The 20,940-nt window shown below is 50.1% G+C and overlaps 1 protein-coding gene across 4 annotated transcripts in view; it reads right to left on the bottom strand.

Moving 5' to 3' along the window:
* The window catches only part of NOL4L (nucleolar protein 4 like), a 100,753-nt gene that overhangs the window by 6,184 nt on the left and 73,629 nt on the right, over positions 1-20,940 (bottom strand). For all 4 annotated transcript variants that reach the window (XM_038369923.2, XM_038369926.2, XM_038369924.2 and 1 more), the window contains 5 exons: positions 7,856-8,124; positions 5,384-5,569; positions 5,102-5,293; positions 4,501-4,623; positions 3,501-3,702 (listed from right to left, as the gene is read on the bottom strand). In XM_038369923.2, coding sequence (XP_038225851.1) covers positions 3,501-3,702; positions 4,501-4,623; positions 5,102-5,293; positions 5,384-5,569; positions 7,856-8,124 — 972 coding nt within the window. The remainder of the gene's footprint in view (positions 1-3,500; positions 3,703-4,500; positions 4,624-5,101; positions 5,294-5,383; positions 5,570-7,855; positions 8,125-20,940) is intronic.

Below are 20,940 nucleotides of genomic sequence, written 5' to 3'. Positions count from 1 at the left end.
ATAACCTGTTGCAAATGAGTAACTTTTTCTCTCTCTCAGGTACTTTTTTAGTCCCGGTCACTGGTATCTGAGCACCTCACAGTCTTGCTTGTTCTCTCAGCACTCCTGTGGGGCAGGGCAGGGCTCTTCTCTTCAGCTTACAGGTGGGGAAAAGAGCCACCGAGAGGCTGGCTGATTTGTGCAAGCCTACCAGCAAGTCTGTGCTGAACCTATGTCTCCTCAGTCCCAGGCTAGAGCCCTGCCCACTGGGCCCTCCATCCACACAAGGAGACCCATCGAGTTCAGTGGCAGCTGCTGGGTGCTCTTTACTACTGAACGAATTTGGGGCTGCTTAAGCAATTAGGAGCCTACTTTCTGAGCAGGCTTAATCCCCCTGCTGTCTGAAGATCCTGGTGTAATTTGGGTTACAGATGAAGAGCAGACAGCACTTAAGAGGAGGTTGGTCATGGGAAATGAGGCCTAGTCAGTGGATCTGGGTGGGGGAGGACAATGAAAGAAGGCACAAAGGTGCTGGTGGGAGGAGGAGGAGGGGATAGGGAGCAATAAAGCAAGAAATGTGGGCAGTGTGCAAGAGGGGGATGAGGTGCAGACCATGGCAGAGGTGGCAGTGCTTTAAAAACAGGGACAGTGAGTTCGACAGGAGAGCTGGTGAGGTCCTTGAGGAGAGGTGGTTAGGGAGGAAAATGACTTCAGTTGTTGTGTGTTAAATAGACTGAAAGGAAAGGGAGGCCAGCCGAGGCAGACAGCCACAGTGTGAAGCACAATTCTGGCTGTGGGGAAGAGTGGTGACATTGGGAGGGAGGGAGGAGGCTGGATGCAATGAGAGAAGGAAATGGAAGAATCGAAGCTAACTCTGTGATTGTGAGTCTGAGTGATGGGGAGGGATGTCAGGTGATGGAGAAGTTGGGCTTTTCACTGTGTTCAGGCTGAGGAAGTGTTGGAACATGCAGGAGGAGAGAGCAGAGATGGGGAAGCTGAGAGTCTAGGCTGCGGTAGATTGAGAGCCATCAGCACAATGGAAATAAGGGACACCCCAGGAGGAGGTGAGGTCACCCAGAAGGTAAGTGGTAGGGAGAAGGGAGAGTACGAACCCAACAGTGGGGGTAACAGGAGGAGGAGGAGGAAAGGGTCCCCAAAGCAGCAATCAACGAAGTAGGAGTAGAACAAACAGTGGACAGTCATGGGACGGGCTTGAGGAGAAGTAGCAGAGGTCATGGAGGGGAAGGGGGTGGGGTTAGTGACTTGAGGGGAGTTTTAGTGGAGAGGGAAAGGCAACAGACAGCCGAGAAGGGAGCTGCACTGGGAGCATAAAGGTTGCTCAAGATGAGGAAGGAAATGGGGTAACAGGGAAGTGGGTAGGCCGGGGAAAACGGCCTGTTTCTATGCAGAGTGATAGATAAGAGAGATGGCGCTGCAGCACAAACTCCAGGGACTCTGGGCGGGGGCGGGGGGACACAGAATAGTGCAGACTTCATTCAAACGGGTGAAAAAGGGACACAGATGGAGATGAGGAAAGGAATTATGAGAGGATCTGGCAGGAGCTCTCTTGGCTTTAAAGGAGTTGGCAAGAGCCTGGGCAGAGGAGGGTTTGGGGCAGAGGCCAAAATGGAGAGAAGCAGGATTTCAGCTTTGTGCTTCCTGTGAATGCCTGGAATAGGCCCTGGGGTATCAATTTGGGGTAAGGTGTCATGAGAACAGCTGTGTGGCTGGGCAGCGCCTCAAGGAAACTGCACAGTGGAAACTGCCACCTAACCCTAATCCTGCTTCCCCTCCTGCACTGGGAGCCCCGGAGTGCCTGTGCTAGTCTAGAAAGGAAGTGTAACATCCTCTACTCTAGCTGTAAGGATTAGGTCTCAGCAGCTGGAGACTAGGGTGGGCTCTTTACTCAGGGTTAAGAGGCATTAGGAAGGGATGATAACAGTTAATCCCAGACAGGCATCTTTCAGGACTCTGGAAATCACATCCTTTCAAATCCTTACTCCATGCAGCTAGGGAGAGGTGGGGGGCGAGGCCCCAGGAAAGGCACTGGGGCCTGGAGCAAACAGGAGCGAGGGGCTCAATGGCAAAGACTGCTGAGGGGAATGTCTCAGGGAGGAAAGAAGTCTTGTGCTATTGGCTGCGTGCTAATGGAGAGGGACAGGGTGACTTGCATATACCGTTCTAAAGGGCTTCTTAGAAGAACCCAGATAGATCCAGAAGCAAAAGCTCTGTTCCTCTCTGCACACTACTCCTGGCCAGGCTCTCCAGTCAGGGTTTCCAGGCATGCACCCGGGTGCAAGGCTATGGAAGCAAGTCAGGTGATTGCCTGACAGGTCTGGCTAGAGGGGCTCCAGCCACTACTGCTCAGGAGTGGCACAAGAACAAACCTAAGAGGCTACTACTGAGATGCGTGAGATCCTCTGACACGGGATAGCTCAGTGGTTTGAGCATTGGCTTGCTAAACGCAGGGTTGTGAGTTCAATCCATTTAGGGATCTGGGGCAAAAATTAGGGATTGGTCATGCTTTGAGCAGGGGGTTGGACTAGATGATCTCCTGAGGTCCCTTCCAACTCTGATATTCTATGATTCTATGAAGATCACCCAATTCCATGCTTTACAGAGGCTTCTGGTCAGGGCATGTCTATGCCAGGCAGGGCTGGCCCTAAGTGTGGTACAGTGGTCAGGTGCTGTCCCAGCCCAGACTAATTATTTTGTTTACTGGATCATTCACTGTCACGTTATTAAATCTAACTGATCAGGCTTGTTCTCTCCCTCTCCTCAGGTCCTTTCTTTCCCTACACCTTGCAACACAGACCCCCAGACCTCCCATCCAGTGCTCATTTGCCTGGCCTCCTTCACCCTGACACTCCTGCTAGCAAGAGGGTTATTATTTATTATCTTTTAGATTGTGGCAGCACCCACAGCATGCTCAGTGCTTTCCTATCTCATAGGCAGACACGACCCCTGGCCCAACGAGCGTCCTATAAAAAGAAGGGTGGGGGAAGGGTTGTCTCATACCAGCAAGGCAATCAGGGTGGTGACAGGTGCCTGGCTTGGTTAATTATTAATAGGTGGTACCTGTGGGTTTTTTTTAAAGTTAAACTAAATTCGCTTCCCCCACAGTTCAGCCCTTGTCTTTCTCCCATGCTGTCTTCCAGCCTTAGTCAGCTAGTTTATTGTGGGAGTAGGGGGTCCTCAGGAGCAACTGAGGGGTGGGGAGAGGGGTGGTTCTGCAGACCAGAGGAAGGGGGCTGGTGTGTGCCACTTGCACTGGCAGTGCTTGGGGAGCAGGAGCAGCCTTAGCCTCCCCTCATTCAGCCAGAGTTGAGGGCATGGCCTAGCAAAGCATCATCTTTCCAGTTGCAGAGCAGGGAGAGCAGTAAGGAACCTCAAACTCCCTGCTTGTATTCTATAGCACACACATCTCAAGCATTCTTCAAACCCCATTTGAATGGAGCGAATGGAGACAGAGGAGACCAATTCTGTGTCACTCCAAAGTGCTATTCCTCTGCCTTTCTTACCATTACTGGGGTTCCCTGTTTGCAGTGAAGTGGGTGGCTGCAGGCTGCCTCCAAGGGTCCCATAGCCACGGTAACTGTAGTTCAAGCTTCCGTTGATGTAGACCGGGTCCTGGGAGTAAGATGAAGCTGGCAGTGAATAGGAGGAGTGCGTGATGGCTGTGGAATCTCTGGAGTGCTGCTTATCCAAGGCGATCGGCTCGTCCTACAGCAAGGAGAGCAAACTGATTTATTCCAGTGAGGAGGCTTTCCTGCCCTTCACTGCCAATGGAAGGGCTGCACCAAGCACAGTTGGCTTTTCTACTCTCTGATTGTCTGGAATGACCTCTTGGGCCAGCCCACACCAGCATCCTGGTATCCCAGCCAATCAGAGTATAGAAAGAGCAAGGATGGTTTCAAACCTAGTTACAGATACGTGAAGCTCCCGTGTTCCACAGCTTTCCCAGAAAATTGTGAGGAAGGTATTTAAATGTACACAGCCAAAGCATCCCTGACCCTTTCCCCCTGGGCAGAGCAGGCATGCGTAGCTGCTGCTCTCTCCTTGTGTTAGGAATGCACTACTGCTCACACGTCTTTGTCAATTAAAGGAAGCATCCCTCACCCACCTCTTGCACAACAGTCCCTCCAGAAAGAAAATGTCCCTCTGCTGCTAGTTTGCTTGTCCCTGTCCTCATCTCCCTTCAGTCTGGGCTCTCTCAGCCTCCCCTGCACATACTCACTACCATATAAATTGTTTCTTCCTGTTCTCCAGACTGTCTTCCCCTGTCACATGTGCTCTGCCTACGTTCTCCCTCTACAACATACATGCACAGCCTGGTCTTTCCCTTTCTAGGCAAACTGTAAGCGGACCAAACTTGCAGGCTTGAAGCAGGTGTTGTGCCCATCATCAGTGAGCAAGATCTTTGTTGACCTCGTCTGTCAATTCTGGTTCATTTTCTGCCCTTGACCGGGGACAGAGCAGATGAAATTGTGCCTAGCATGCAAAGGATTACAGGGATCGTACCTGGGATGTCTGATATATCTCCAGTCGCATTCTCTTGGCTGCTTTCCGTGTTTCACTCTCGCATGCAGCTGCGAGGATATTTTCTGCCATGGCTGAGGTCAGATGTGGTGGGGTGGGTCTTGTCTATGGAGACATACAACCAGGTAGGTCATCTTTTGGGAAACATGGATACTGATGGAAACAATCATTTTATTTGTCTTGACCATTCAGATTGTGCATTGTACATTTGCCAGGAGCATAGCAAGAGCACAGAATACTCTCAAGCTCTTAAAAGTTAATATTTAAAATCAAGATATTTAAGGCCTCAACTTTTTAACCCGCCAGTGCTTACATCTGTTTCTCCATCCGCCAGTGTCAGTGTGTCTCTGCCACACACACCCTTCGGGTGGCAGAGAACATGTAGTGACATTTCAAAAAAATTAGCATTGGAAGCAGGGGCACAGACAATATCTGAAATGGATCATGATCTGGTCCCTCTCTTCCACACATCTGGAAGGAGGACAAGTCTGCAGGCACTAGAGAGGCCTTTCGAGCAGGAGGAATGTGAGGAAGGGAGAGCAGTAGGGCAACAAGGGCACGGAAGGCAGGGGAAGCAGCTCACCATCTCCATGCCGTTCTTCTTCATACGGCGGCAGGATTTGAGGTAAGTGCGAATGCGTTTGCGAGCTCTCTCCTGGAACTCAGGGAACTGTCGGCTGCAGGACTCGATGATCGCCTGGATTTTCTCTTTGGGCTGCTTGGAGATGGGAACCATTCGGTCCAGATTCTCATCCACAAAAAGGCGCACAAACATCTGCAAAGAGAATGGAGAAGGGTTGGGGAGTTGGATGCAACAGGGACCTAGGACAGCTGGACCCACTCGTCCCTAGCCTGTTACTCTTACATTGAAGGCCTTTAATCGCTCTGGATCCATCCCCTCTGAGTCATTTATCTTATCGTTATCCTCATGGTCGTCATGGTCGTCGTCATCTTCATCTGCTGTGGGTGCTCTGCCAACGGTCAGGTCCTCCGGACAGCCACTGACCTCGGTCTTGATGGAGTCATAACTGCCAGAACTGTATGGAGGGGACTGAGAGAGAACAGGGGGAGTCATGAGCACCCAGACCTCGACTCACCCTCCAGTCTCTGCCAAAGGCCAGGGGCCTGATTTCAAACAGGCCAAGGAACGGGGGAAGCGGAATCCTTTTGTCTTTGCCAGTTAATCTGGCTACTGTGCTCCTCTTACAGCTCTGTCTAAAAGAAAGCTTCCTCCCTCACCACATAGCCTTTCCTGCTGCCTGATCCTGCTCTGAAGTCATATCCTTTATGACATCACAACCTGCTGCCCTGGAAATGATGGAGCTGTCACAAGTTCAGCCTTAGGATCACTGCACTGCAGGATCACACAGGAGCAGATGGGCTAGGAGAGAAAATTAGCAAAAGAGAGACTCGGCAAACTGTGATAAATAAGAGCATCAGAAGATGGAAGCAGCAAAGAGGCAAAGTCCCATGGAGCCACTCCCTCTTATGTGGAGTTTGTTTAAAGGGCGGGTGTGGGGTCCTTCTATTACAATCTGTGATGAATTACACTGCGGCCAACATTCTCTAGAAAATCCTGCAGTTGGGTTGTGAGACCTCTCATCTTGTTCCTGTCAGGGAGAGGAATGGCATATGGTAGCCCTGTGGCTGAAGTCATGTATTCAGACTCTGCTGCCCTGGATTCAATTCTCACCCCGCAACAGATGTTGCCTTTGTGATTTTGGCCAGGTCACTTAGAGCCAGATTTTCCAAGGTACTGAGGTGCTTAAAGATGAAGATAGGATGTGGTGCAATTTTCAAAATGGCCAAAGGAGATTAGGCACCTCACCCCCATTTACATTTTCAAAGGTCTGAAGTAGCGGCACGTAGGAGGCTTTTGGGCCTTTTGAAAATCCCACAGAGTCACTGTCTGCATCTTTAAGCACCTAAATACTCTGGAAATCTGGTCCTTTGTGTGTCTATCCTAGTTTCCCATCTGTAAAATGGGAATGATGGGAATGATTGAGAGGCGCTCCTTATGGGCCCTTCATCCCGTAGTGCAGATAAAGCAGGCCAAAGTCCGTAGCGCAAAACAGGAAAGATTCAAGCCATCTTTCCTAGCCCACAGCTCTGTCAGGATCGGTGGATGCTCTGGACTTGTCACTTTGATCGTGGGCACAGGAGCTGTCGGGGGCGAGGCTTACGCATGTGTACACCAGGTGCTGTCTTCTGAAAGTTTTGTCACTGTTTTGATGTGTGTACACACACACACACACACACACACACACACACACACACACACACACACACACACACACACACACACACACACACACACACACACACACACACACACACACCCTTCACTGTGTTCATAATAACACTCAGTTGGGTACTCCTGGGAACGCTAACAGCCCCACTGGTGAACCTATTCCTACAACAGCAGAGATTCACTCACTCTACCAGGCAGTGTGCACAATGTGCACTCTGCCACCCAAACTTAGTTTTAAAAAGCTGGTTTCTGTGAGAGGGGATTGCTGAGGCATTACGGTGGCTGATCCTGGATTTATGGTTCTGCAGTGAGATTGGGAGATCCACCACAGCAGAGACAGCGTCTGCTGAGACCTCCTGGGAAGACGCTATCCTCGCGCTGACTGTTGGCTATGCGTCTGTTATGGCTCGGGTTTGTTGGGAGAGGAGGCTGGGGGAATGACTTTCACAGGGAATGCCTAAGGGGATTTTCTTCCGCGAAACAGAACTGAAAGAGTTGGGGCTGAGATGAAAGGGCGGGAGATGCTTCTGTCTTGACCAAGGAGTGTTAAAAGCCCATTCCATAGTAATGTCTTTATAGGCCATGCGAAAATAAACATGCTCAGCAGCAGGGTCTTTGTGGAGCTGTCTGGGGCAGGGCTATGGCTGCATGCCATGGGCCCTGGGGTTCCTGGTACAATACTTCCTCTCTCCTTACCTCTGCTAACCACACTGTCTCTAGTTGGGCCTTGTTTTTACTGAACAGCAAGGGCCCCAAGCCTGGAGCAGGGCCAGACACAGCTGCTCTCTAGCAGTTCCTCAGAACCAGCAGAGCACAGCTAGATGCTTTCCCCTTCCCTCCCTAGAAGGGAATGCGTTCAGCTCTCCTAGCAGACTCCACCCCTCTCCCAACCAGCCCCCAGGCTGAGCAATGCTCTCTCCTCTCCATGGATAGGAGCAAAGTCCTCTGCTGCCCTCGGACATCTCGGGTGCAGTTTCCTCCATTTTACTATCAGTCTGTGGAAGGCTGTAAATGAGGCTGCACAATTTGCCCCTGCTTATGCTGTCTGTGCACCCCCTGAAGCCCCGCAGTCTTGGCCAAACCAACCTCTGCTGTAGTCTTTGCTGTGTACTTCACCCGGCTCCGCAGCCCGTCGGCACAGCTGTCTGACTGGTAGGAAGGAGTGACGTGGGCAGGCGGGAGCTTGTCACACAGGTTGATGGGCTGGTCCTCAGCTGAAGCAGTGAAGTCCATGGGGGCAGCAGTTCCATTCCCGTTCATTTCCGGGAAGGTGCTGTCTCCCTGAGTGCTGCTGGAGGTGGAGGGGTTCAGGGTGGAGGAACCATTCCCACTGCAGCTCTCTGATGAGGAATCATCTGCAATGAGAGAGACATGTTATCTCAAATCCCTGAGACCCTTCCCTTAAGGCACCCATCAGCCCCAGACCCCTTGGGCACCTGCAGACAAACCAGGAGAGCAGCTTCTGTGCCCTCCCAAAGGGAGGACGTGGCATCTTGCTCCAGACAGCCAGCGGGCACACTGGCTGAGAGAGAAATGAATTGTTTATGACCCTTAGCTCTACTGAACCTGGGTTCCCAGAATCCCATGTACTCCATGTGCCTGGCTTGCACACCAGTCAGCATGAGCACTGCCAGGAACAGATACTCATAACACACAGGCCTAGGCTCCAGGCCATTGCCCATGGGCATGACCCCCCCTGCTGCATGATGGATGGCAGCTTATGGGATCAGAACATTGCTGTTCCTGGGGGGCAGCTTGACCGTGTCAAGTCCTGCGGTTTACAGAGCCCCTCGCTGCTGGGGGCTTTGCTGCTGAACAATCCCCAAAGTGAAAGAATGGCAGACACCTTCCCTCCCTCCCCCCCCATGGGAAGGGTAGTCCTTTTCTTACTCACTCTCCTGAAGTCAATGGGAGTTTTGCTTGCATGGGACTGTGGAATTTCCATTTTTACCAACGCTGTAGGAAAGGGGGCCCTCCCCACCCCTGTGCTCTCTCTCTGGTTTTAGGATATTTGGGAAGTGATGTCCTTCCCCCCCTGCCCCCCAGGAAAAAATGAACTCCAGGCCCTCAAGCTTCCCAGGTACTGCCCACTGCAGAGAGATTTCAGAGTCAGTAGTGACCCAAGAGGACAGACCTCACTGGGCTTTTTGGCAGAAATGCATATTAGCGCAGAATGGAAGAAGTTTTATGGGACCTAGGGGAGCCCTGTCATTAAAAACACAGGCACCCATCCTATCCCAGGGACTTCTCACATAAGTCCTGTTGTAGCAATGGCTTCTGTAGACAGAACTACCTGCTCCTCTGCACGAACCATACAGACATATGGACACAGAAGAGGGGTGGTACCCAGGAGAGAGGTGGGGAGGTCAGTCAGTCTGTCTGTCTGTCTCTCTATCACTATGGTATCGGAGCGCCTGAATGCAGACCCCAGGTCTGTGCGTTGCAAAGAAACGCCATCCGTTTGTCCTCCATGCACAATCCAACTTGCTTCCCAATGCAGCTCCCCCCCACTTCTCCCAGAGCTCCCTCCAATTCACAGTCACAGCTCACTCCCTTTACCTTCTCTCCTTTCTTTGGCTCACTGACATATACTGTCTTTTCCTGCACCTTCATTATACAGACCATCCAGCTCCCCATTTCACAGGCACAGACACCCTCCCTTCAATCCTGTGGCTGTGCAGTTCTTCCCCAGCTTCCCTGCACACTTCCTTATGCATATGTCTGCTCCCAGCCACAGTGCCCTCACAAGCCTCCCACTCTCCTCCTATGCACACGCCTCTGCGTATCTTGGACACAAGCTACCCCGTTATCACATACCCCCTTCCTTTCATGGACATGGACTGTGTCTTGCACTTACACACACATGCCTTCACTCCTCCTCCTCATTTACACACACATCTCCACAGCTCCTCAACCATCGGTATGTGGCATTAGTGCTGCTCTTGAAAACAGTTTGATCTTGCGCAGAAATAGCTTTCCTCTCCTGCGCACACCTCCTAGGCAAAGCAGCGGAGAGAGCCTGGCTCTAGAACGCCCAGGAGCCAGTCTCCTGGGTCAGATGTCACATGTTTAAACTCGGCTCTGTCTATTTCCCCTTCCCTTCCCCGCTGCAGAAAAACCTTTATTTCATTAGGTGCCGCTTGGAGAGGGAACGGGAGCTGCTTCCTGTGTACTCTGAGCTGTGCTTCAAACAAAGAAGCTGCACCGACTGACAAGCAGATGGCGGTCCCTGGCTTCCTGTTCCCTGTATCCTCGCTCATGCAGCAGGACAATAGGGGTCAGACTGCAAGAGAACATATGGGATTCTAGCGCATGTGCAGTGAGTCCAAAGGTGTGTGTGAAAGGAGGGGGGAAGGAAGGTGTTCTAGCTGCTGCTATCAGTCTGTCCCTCTCCTCCCCCCCCCCCTTTGCTCTACAGGGAAACTTTAATGAGTGAACTTTCCTGTGACCCCTGTGGAGGCTGCAGCAGCAAGGACTTTGTATCCTTTAGAATAAACAGACTCAAGTACAATTAGGCATCTGAATGAAGTGCAATGGGCCAAGTGGGACTTGGAATCACAGCAACGTAGGGTTGGAAGGGACCTCGAGAAGCCATCTCATCCAGACCCCTGTGCTGAGGCAGGACCAAGTAAACCTGCACTACTGGCTTTCAACCTTTCCAGATTCCTGTACCCCTTTCCGGAGGCTGATTTGTCTTGCGCAGCCCTCACTTAAAAACGACTTGCTTACAAAAATCAGACATAAAAATACAAAAGGGTCACCACGCACTAGTACTGAAAAAGTGATGACTTTCTCACTGGTACCATAGCATTATAAAATAAATCAACTGGAATATAAATACTGTACGTACATTTCAGTGTGTAGTAGATAGAGCTGTATAAACAAGTCAGTGTGTGTATGAAATTTTAGTTTGTTCTGACTTAGCTAGTGCTTTTTCTGGAGCCTGATGTAAAACTAGGCAAATCTCTAGATGAGGGGATGTACTCTCTGGAAGAGCTCTGCGCCCCCCCAGGGATGCATGTACCCTTGATTGAGAATGACTGACCTAGACCATCCTGACGTGTGTGCTCCACACATGCCCTTCCGCTGATACCAGCTGTTCTTTGAAACCCTTTTACTTACTTGTGCACCAGCTTCTAAACTGTTCCCTTCTTCTTTCCTCCTCCTCCCAAAACTGCCTGGTTTGTACCAGCCACCAGACTCTCGCCCCTGCCCTTCCTGTCACACAGTTGTTCTGATCCACTTATTTGTCTGAGCGATGACCAGAGCTGACCTAATCCTCAGTGTGGTATTTAAGTTCCTCTGTGTGGCTCCCTCCTGCATGGGCTGCAGTCCTAGGGTTGCTGTTCCTGAAACAGGGGCACAAATGAGCTGGAATATGTGGAATGCCGGGCTGTGTCCCAACAGGACTGGGAGCTAATGGATGGGATGTGGCTGAGGAATGTGTCCGAGGCAGGAGAAGCTGGTGCACCACTGGCGCGCGGATACGTGTGGAAGAGTGTGCTTTCCTGGAGCATCCTCAACCCGTGTCTGTGTGCCCCTTGCCTGGGCATCTATGTATGTGCATTGTGCTTCAGCAGAGATCTCTGTGTGGTCTGTTCATGCTGCGTATCTGCATGCCCTGGCCCTGTGTGGATGTTGTGAGGGCAGAAGCCCCTTGTTTATTCAGCCATGAGGCAGGAGCATAGAAATCGGGCAGGTTGCTCTTGGAGAGCTGGGAAGGGCTAGGGATCTCTCTCCCCCTCTGCCTGGCTGACAGTTTGAGACCTGGCCCTCCCCTGCTCTGCTTCTTCGGGGCTAGACAGGGCTCCCAGAGGGAGGTTGTGGCCTTATCCAGTGATGCCTCTCAGAAGGATTAAGAAGAATTATTCCTCTGCGGCGAGGCACCAACCATACGACAGGCCCTGCTGTAAGCCTGGGCATCGCCACAGCAACAGAGCTGCTCCTCTCAGGGTGGCCAATCACAGACCTCCCTCTAGGCCAATGGGAGAAAATCTCAGCTGCCTTGGGACCTCTCCTTGCTGATCATTTTCTCCCTAGTTTAGAGGCAGCCCCTCGCCCCAGGCTGCAGCTGGAGCTGGAGTGCAGCACGCTTGCTGGCTGTGCTCAATCTACCAGCTCTCCTTCCTGCAGAGACCAGGCCTAGCTGAGAGCTCACGCTCTCTGCCCCATGACCGCACAACTGGCCAAAAGCACAGACCCAACCATTGCTACTTGCACTGGGGTGGAGAAGGCCTGATTTCCAGGATCTCTGCTGCCTCCAGCACACCACACCCCCCAGCACTTGAGGCGGTAGTTAGCATTATTCTGGCTGAGTAATAATTTGAGGACGTGTTACAAAGGTGCCAAAACTCTTATTGAGGCAGATGCATTGCAGCCTTTCTCCTTGCGTTCAAGTATCCACGCCAGCCTCAATCCCCAGGCTGGAATTACCCCTCCTGATGATCAACCTTCCATGAATGCCCACTCTCTTCCCAGCTACCCTGTTGACAGAATGCACAGCGTCCATCCCCCCAAGAGCCCACAATTCCAATCCATGTCAAAACCCACCAGAACCTCTACTGCCCAGCTACTCAAACACCTATCCACCTCAGCACAGAATTCCCACTGCTGTCTACAACCAAAGCAGAAGGTCTAAGAGGCCATCTCTAGGACAGCTGTCCACACCAAGTACCCTCCTAGAGAGTAAAGTTTTGAGTTCATCTTCCCCAGGGTCTTGCACTTGCTTTTGCACACCATTTCAAGCATGCAGAAGACACACACTAGCTGAAGATTAAATTTATATCCAATTCCAGTGTAACAATCTTGGGTTTGTTACAGACAAAAAATATGAAGGACAGTCCAGAAAACTTGTTAGCAACCTGTACAGATGTAATAAAATCCAATGGCGGTCTGAAACAAATGTCCAGTAGCTTCTGCAGGGAGAATGTACTTGATTTCAATCTAGAATGAATTAAAGTACTTACCAAAGAAATCTGCAAACAAATTAGCCACAGTTTATACATTTTTATAGGCTATGCTGCTTGCAGCACCTCTCTATATTAACAGTGTCCAATTCATTCCAACAGGAATAAGACACTCTAAGGAAGTTATGGAGAAGCTGATTCAAATACAGATATAGACGTCTTTGGATCAGGGTAAGAAGAGCTTTAGCAAACTTATGAATGCAGAACTTCACTAAAATCCTGGCTTCCTTCTGTTCAGGACCTACACGTGAGGTTCTCTCAATAATTGTCACCAACACAAGGGTCAGCAAGACTGACTTGCCTTACACTGCAAGGGGACAAAACACAGAGCAAGGAGTCCCTAAGGCCTGAGGGTTGAATACGGAGATTTTGTGAACAAAAGCAAGGGCCTCTGCTGGCAGGGAAGAGGTCTCCCTCCCAGGTACAAGTGGAGGGCTCTCTAAACAGAGCATGAATGATACCTAGGGCACTGGAATATAGGAACACGACTCCCTGGGTTAGAGCACATTGAACATAGGGATTTCACCACTGCCAGCCCATCACACTCTCACCACGACGCTGTGCTAAGAGCAGGACTGAGCGTCAGTGGAATGTAAGTAGCGGTACAAAGCCTGAGCTGCCCCACAGCAAGGGGGTCGAGGGACCATTTAGCCTTTTTTCCTGTTCATAAACTAATCCCAATTTTATAATTTGTAACCATTTGCCAGATCATTTGGCTGGGAAAATTCCAGCCTTGTGGGGTGTTCGAGTTCTTTGCTTCAACCAAGCTATTTTGTGTTGCAATTAGTCGCCTTGTCCACATGGGCCTGTTGCTGCTCTCTGACTGCATGATCAACCTTTTTTAAAGAGGAGAACAGCTAGTAGTGAGGGATGCATTGACAGTTTGAATTCTCAGACAAATAACTGTTAGTGTTAAAAAGTGTGAAACTTTGGGGATTTGTGTACGTTTCCACAAACAGTTGGCGAGCGCCCAAACATACACAAACACCCAACAGTACAACTCTGTGAACAGCAGGGGAGCAAAGCCGGGCTATGCAGCCATGAATATATTAATTATCCCAATAGCACAAGCTCATGAGCAATGTTCCCTCTAATTTTTGACAGGCCGTATGTGCAAAAAATTTCTTCTGTGCAAATTGTTGTGCGTCTGTGCAAATTTTTGTGTGTGCGGTGTTTCGCCGTGTGCGTGGGGTTTAGGATCTGTGTGCACGCACACAACTTAGAGGGAATGGTGCTCATGAGCTCTCTGCTCTTGGCTGGAGTTTGGCTAAGTGAGAAGCCCCTCTAATGAGGATAATTGGAAGCCCTCATGCACCCCGAAGCCGTAATTGAGGCAGATGGAACTGTAAAAACAATGCAACTTTTAACTGTTCTGATCTTTTCATTCAGAAAACCAAATATTTAAATTTCACTTGTAATCTTTGGCAGCTGGAATTCTGATGGCAGAAGTTCTGATCCTGAGAGACACTGAAACCCATGAACTGGAATTTAACAGGTCCAGGTTGGCAATGCAGGCCTGAAACAAGACTGAAAATCAACACGGTCTTATGAATCCAGGCTTGTGCAGAAAACCAGCCTGACCACCAGCCACAGTTGTACAGGCCTTGTTTTAACATGCTCTAGGCAGGAGTATTGTTCTCTGGTGCAGGGGCTGATTGCACACATGCTTGGCTACAAAGTCAAAGCTCCTCCACCATAATTATGAGCATCCAAGGGAGCACTGTGTGGTTTCTGGAGTGAGGAAGCTGACAGCAGCATCTCCAGTCTCTCTTCAGCTTCACCAATCCTAGGAAAGCATTGAGGGAGGGACAGGCAAATGGCTTGTGGCTCTTCAGGAAGGCTCGAGTGGGGGGATCAGTCATTTACTAAATACATTAATCAGGGCTCAGCATTTTCATTTGAAGGAGGCGCCTGGATTATCCTTGATTTCTGTGACACTGGATTTGCAGAGATCAGGAAGAGAAGGGGAGATTTCCAACACCCGCTCCCTAGGCGGTTTTATGGCCGGGAAGTGGTTGGATTTAACGTCTATTTTAACGTAGGGCAATGTGCTGCTGACCAAAGAGGGAATTAGAGATGAATGGGGCAAATTGTTCCTCCGCCTGTCACATCTCCAGCATGGAGACAAAACCCTCTTTTGACTCAGAAAACAGTGAGCTTATGTAAGAGCCAGCAGCCCACGGGAACCTCCCAGCAATACAACAGCACCACTCAGTCACAGTTCTGTCACAGCCCACCAATCGCCACCCAGGACTTTGAAGGACTCTGTAATAATTGACCAATTGCTGTGCAGGACTTTCAAGGGCTCTGCCATCCTCCACCAGTCAACATGCAGAACTTTTGATGGTTTTGTGATTATCTACCAGCACTAGAAGCAGTTTGGGTCAGTACCGCCAGCTCCTGTTCTCACGGGATCACACATGATCCTGTCATATAATAAGCCAACCGCCCATCTGGAGTCTCCGTGTCGAGGCAATTGTCTCTGGCACAGATTCTCCCTTCACTACAAAAGGAAATACACAGTTTCCACATTGAAATGTCACCAGCACCGTTCAGAACTTTACAGCTAGCTTTAAAACGACTGTCAAAACTGTTCAAAGCACCCCACCGTCATCTCACTGTAACAACAGCCAGGAAGATGAAAAGTGCCATCAATTATTCACTCACAAAATAGATGAGAAGGGGGAGGAGGAGAAAGAGGAGAGGCTGCAAAGGAGAGAGACTCAATACAAATTAGAGAGACAGAGTGAGAATGGGGGGGCCTCATGTGGGGCCATTGCTGGGAGGGAGACGAATTGTTAATTAAAGGCAAAAGAGCAGCCTTGAAGGACTCCTCCTTGCCCAATGACCAGGAGCCTGTGAACTCCAGAAGAGGGGCCAGCCAGTGCCAATCTGCTTCGTTCCAGCCCCAGCTCCCATTAAGAGGCAGGGATGAAGACCCATTACCAGGAAGCCCATCTTCTCTAGTGCCTGCCTGGCTGATTTCCTTTGAGATGCTTAAAAAAACTGTTCAGGGGAGCAGAGCAGGTGAGGCTGGCCAATATCCAGTTAAAACGTCCTATTTCCTGTCTTTTTGCATTAATGCAAACCTCGTGATGCCCAGACAAAGTGTCCATCCTCCACCCCCGTGACTGTATTCTGCCAGTGTCTTCACTGAGCCAGACATCTGGTAATGCTGGACACAATGTGTCTCTACTGACAAGGGAGTGCTGTTTGCTCTTTCCTGCATTGTGTAGGAAAGGTGTCTCCTCGTGCTATCTCCCAGCCCATTTCCCCCCTCTCCCTCGTCCGCCCCCCCCCCCACCAGTATAATGGCATGAGGCCAGCTTTGCTGTCAGCCACGTCCTCTGCCTGTACTAGAGCACTGCTCAGGATCTGTGAGGGATGGAAGTTTTCCAGTTTGCCTGTGGGAGCCAAAGCCCAGAAGCCAACACAACAGAACAGCAGCATCTCGACAAGCAGTCTCCTTGGCCTGGTCTTCCTTTTCCTAATGTGATGGCCTGTGCCATCCCCTCATGCTCCATATTGTGGCCCTCCCAGCACTATGCTTCCCTCGCCACTGTGCAGCCAAGTTTTGCCCTTAGGTCTTTTATTAAGAAGGATTTTCTCTTTCCTTTTCTAACAGGTTTAAGGCTTGGTTTGTTCTAAAAAAGAGTCTACGTTTGTCTCTGGGAAATGGGGGCAGGGCTCTAGGATGGGTCAGGGATTAGGAACGGGAGAAGGAGCCTTTCATCTCTCCATTGCTGGCAAGCCGATTCAAACCCAGCCAATAGGGACTGAAGGTGGTTACTGCCTGAGAGCCAGTCAGTGCTGCCAACCATGGCAAATGCATTTGGTGGGTCTGAGCACAGTTCCTAGTGGGCAGATGTACATCATCACAACTGACACCAGCTGCTCCCCTCATTGGCTGTCAATGACTCAATGGGCTATGGAGACAGAGATGCCCTCTCAACCCCACAGGTGAGTACTTCTTGGGTGAGGGGGAGTCATACAGGCTGGGTGGCATGGGAAAAACTCGCCAGGCTGGAGCCTGTGTTATGGTTAAGTTGGGGACTTCTGTAATTGGTGAATTCGGTCAATAAAATCCAAAATAACTAAACTAAACAGTAATAGGGAAAGGGGTGAAATTTGCCATCAATTAACTGGCTTAATCTGCATCCTTGCTTAGGCACTGGGAGCGCAATTTAGGGAAAGCTCTGCTTGATTTACATGCAGAAAGCGTTACCATCTGGCAGAAGATGTTTTTTAGTTAGAAGCAAAGGCAAGCAGAAGCCAGGCAGGAAGGAAAGCCTGGATAGAGAGCGTGTACAGGCTAGCAAGGATGTTTCGGGAGCAGCTTTGCATTTCCCAAACCTGCAGCAGCAGCAAGAGAAAAGTCTTCAAAAGCCTCGTATTCTTCAAAGAAGCTGACCCAAGATGTCTGTGACTAGTCTGGAAAGGGCCTAGAAAAGAGAACAGCTGCCCTGAGAGAAGGGTGGGCAGGATTTACTGATCCCTGCTGCAAGGGCTATAGCTCTTCTACACTGATGACAGATCCAGGAGGGCTGGAAGAGCACAAGAGTCAGGGAGCCTGAAGAGAGTTGGGGGGCCACTGGGTGAAATCTGCAGGAAGCCAGCCAATGGCCCAAGGCAGTACTCACCGGACTGTGATTTGAGAGGAAGCTATTTGGTGGTTACCTGCATGGGAAATCAGACGTGTGCTCAGAGTGTCACAGAAGTGTCAGTTTGGCTGTCAATGTTCAGGGTCAAATTCAGCCCTCAGTTACACCCCTGCCTGAAACCCTGCTAAGTCCCTGGGGTTGCGTACATGTGACTGAACTTGCCCCTTCTCTGGAGGTGAGCTGGACCTTTAAGAGGAGCTCAGGCCCAGTGTCCACATCTGTGCCAGGGTTCTCTCCCCAGTCATGTGACCGAGGGGCAGGTGTGCTGGGAACTATAAAGTGCAGCCTCTCCATTAAGTGGTGGGAGTAGCAGTTTGCTGGGTAAGCCAGGCTGGGGGTGTTCACTTAAGTGAGCTTGGGAAGCACTCTGCCCAAGAGGGGCTGTGGAAAAGGCCTGTGAGAAGACAGGATAAAAAAACTAAGAGAGGTGACTCCAGAGGAGGAAAAGGTCTGAGGCAAGGCCTGGTGTGGGTACAGGTCCTTGTTTAGGGGCCCAGGCCAGGCCTTGTTGAGAGGCACCCTACCCTCTTCTGCCCTGTATTAACATGGGGGAGACTGGGGCAGACCCTGAGAAGGGTGCAAGATTATGGAGCCCAGAGAGAGCCCAAGAAAGAAGCATGCTGCCTGGGGGTAGTGAAGGAGTATCACAAAGGCCCTGTGTCAATGGAGATGAAGATTGTGGGCGGCCAAGGATGCATTTTCATTCCTTACTCTGCAAGGGATGGGCTCTTGCTTTGACTGGATGGTCCAAAAGCACCACAATGACCCCACAATGACCGGGAAACTGAGGAATGGATATGCTACTGGATGTTGTAAGTGACCCTGTTACAGCCCTATATGTATAAGCAGAAAAGTATGTAGCAGCTCTGAGGGGCTAGGAGTGAAGCTTTTGTCAAGTCTGAGGGGAACATGTAGCATCATGCTGGAGGCTAGTACCAGGTGTGACCTGGGCACCTGTAAGCTGAGGGTGCACCAATGCTGATAGCTAATGGTGAGCTTGCTGTATGAATGTAAACCCCAGTTCCTGGTACATGCTGACCTAGACCCATGCTCTCCTGGGAGGCTCCTCTCCAAGCAGAACGTCCAGCAATAAATTGCTTAGGAAGTCTAAAGCCTTGTGACACACCAAGGTAACCATGCACCACAGCGCACAAACTACACCAGAAAGGAGGTGGGTGTCTGGGGACGTCCTGTGTACTGCCTTCACCCCTCACCCAACCCACAGTGGTTGGGCCAAGGAATCTCTGTGATACCCCTCCCAGGCCCCACTCAAGGAGCATGTCCAAGGAATACCCCCAGTATCTGCCCCATAGCTGCCTCCTTAAAACATTCTCAAGGGAAATACCTCCTTCCCCTGGCCTTGAGGAGCATCTCCAGGGGACATCCCTGATAGGTTATTTAGCACTAAGCAGGTTAAACATGTCCTTCCTCTTAGGGTGGGGATTAGTGACCACTCCCTGACACAGAACAGATTCTGCCATGGCCCTGCCAACCAAACACTGGATCAGTACCAAGGCATGCCTTGGCTGAAAGGGGATCTGTCCCAGCAGAGTGACACAGGAGAATGCTGTGCTGCCCACTCCCTGCAGTAGAGAAATGAGTCTGTACTCAAGGCTGGTTTTCCTTAGACTGTTTTTTTTGTTTTTGTTTTGTTTTTTTAAACAGATGTGGGGATCTGTTACGATCCCTTTCCCCTCCCCCCATGCTTTGTGCTGAGAGCACCTGAAGCCTGATCCCTGCTAAGGTAGCTGGAGTGGTGACAGCTCTTTGGGGCAATGTCACGGATTGCAATGTATTATCCATTTTGGGGAGAACTCCTAGAAACCTGATGAGACTCTGCTGCTCCATACTAGCCCCAGAGAGACCATCAGGAACCAGTTAGCAAGTAAAAAACCACAATAAATACATATGATCCAGGGACCTGCCTCCCTACATGCTTGGTATTTAGTCTGAATGATTTGTAATCTGTAATCTACTAGTAAATGCACCATAATGCAGTATGTAGAAATACAATGTCCTAGTACCATGATTCACTGCGGCATTGGGGTATTACTCTCTCTGGCTGAGATGGGGACAGACCTCCAGGCTGCATGCGCAACAGATAGATTTCACTATAACCTCTCTATGGTTGACAAGTTCAGCCAGATGGAGAAGGGCAGAACCAAAACTAGCAGAAAACGGTTCACCCCTTGCAGTAAAGCTCCCCTGTAACCTCCTGGGCACAGAAAGCCATGAGGCCCATTTGCCTAGCAAGTTACTGTAACTTGTTTCTGTTGGACTGGATGATTGCATTGGGATGCTGGAGAGGAAAAGGCAAATGTTGCACTGTACACTGACACTGTACCAGTGTGGTGATACTATGATTATCTCTTTGACCCCAGCAAATTATCCCTCAGGCTGTCCTGGAAATGGCTCTTGCAGTTGGTAGTAAAAAGTCCCCATTCATCTTTGGTCAGGCTTTGGGCATCCAGTCACTTCCTTTTGGGCAATTAAGATATGAGTAACATTCAAGTTGGGCAGGGACTGTGTGAGAACCTCACCTTTCCCTTGCGGGAGCAGCAGAGTAACAAGACACAAGAAAACGGAAGGAGATGGTTCTGCACTAATTAGTTGCTGTAGAGTGAGTCGTGCTGTGGGACCCCATGCTCACTCTGTGTACTTCATGCAGTTAGCAGTGTCAATCGTATGTGAACCCCACCTCTGCTGCTAATACAGGGCCCTCTGAAAATTCTCCAAGACAGTGTCCTTTTACTATCCCTGTTGGTACATACCAGAGTCATTAGCTCTATTGGGTCCCTTTGCTGTTTCAAAGGTTGACACACTGTTTGCGGCAGATAATAGCAGGGCAGGTTTCTGAGACGGAATAAGGTGGTTTGTTGTCTGAGTTGCTTATTGCTCCCTAAAGATTTAGCAGACACCACATCCCAAGGCAAGACAAACTTGCCTCTTGTGCACCCTCCCACCACACATGCTATCACACTCAGACAGGCTGTCAAACCGATCGGGAGGGTTCTGTATAGCATTTCCTTGTAGGGCTCTTCAAATCATGGACTTGGTGCTTAAAAGTAAAGTTTGAAATCTATCTACAAGTTCATGATCTTAGCACTGAGTCCTCTGTTAATGGGCAACTGTGCATTACAACTTTCTTTTGTAAACAGTCTTTCATGGAAGTGGTATTGCCAACGCCTTACAGCTAAACAATAGTAGGACAGAGATTTTCGGGACAGAGATTTCAGACACAGAAGAGGAAGGATTGGAATGTTTTCTAATGAGATGTAGTGAAAAGATGAAATGTGCCTGTTCCCATGGACAGGAACTGCAGAGGAGAAGGTGCTCGCACACCACTGCATTGGGACTGTGGGAGCAACAGAGAGAACTGAAACAGACACAGCTCATGAGCAAGTCCAAGGAGGGTTTAAAAGACAAGGAAGGAAACTGGACTCTGCTCCATGTTGTGAGATACTTGAGAGTGCGGGTACCTCTTTTTCTATTGTCAAAACGAAAATATCTGACACACACATCCCTTCCTGCCAACTGCTCCGGC

The sequence above is a fragment of the Dermochelys coriacea genome, chromosome 13 (assembly GCF_009764565.3).
Source record: "Dermochelys coriacea isolate rDerCor1 chromosome 13, rDerCor1.pri.v4, whole genome shotgun sequence".
Classification (NCBI taxonomy): domain Eukaryota; kingdom Metazoa; phylum Chordata; order Testudines; family Dermochelyidae; genus Dermochelys; species Dermochelys coriacea.
The sequence above is the reverse complement of the archived record's forward strand: the minus strand, read 5'-3'. Positions and strand labels throughout refer to the sequence as shown.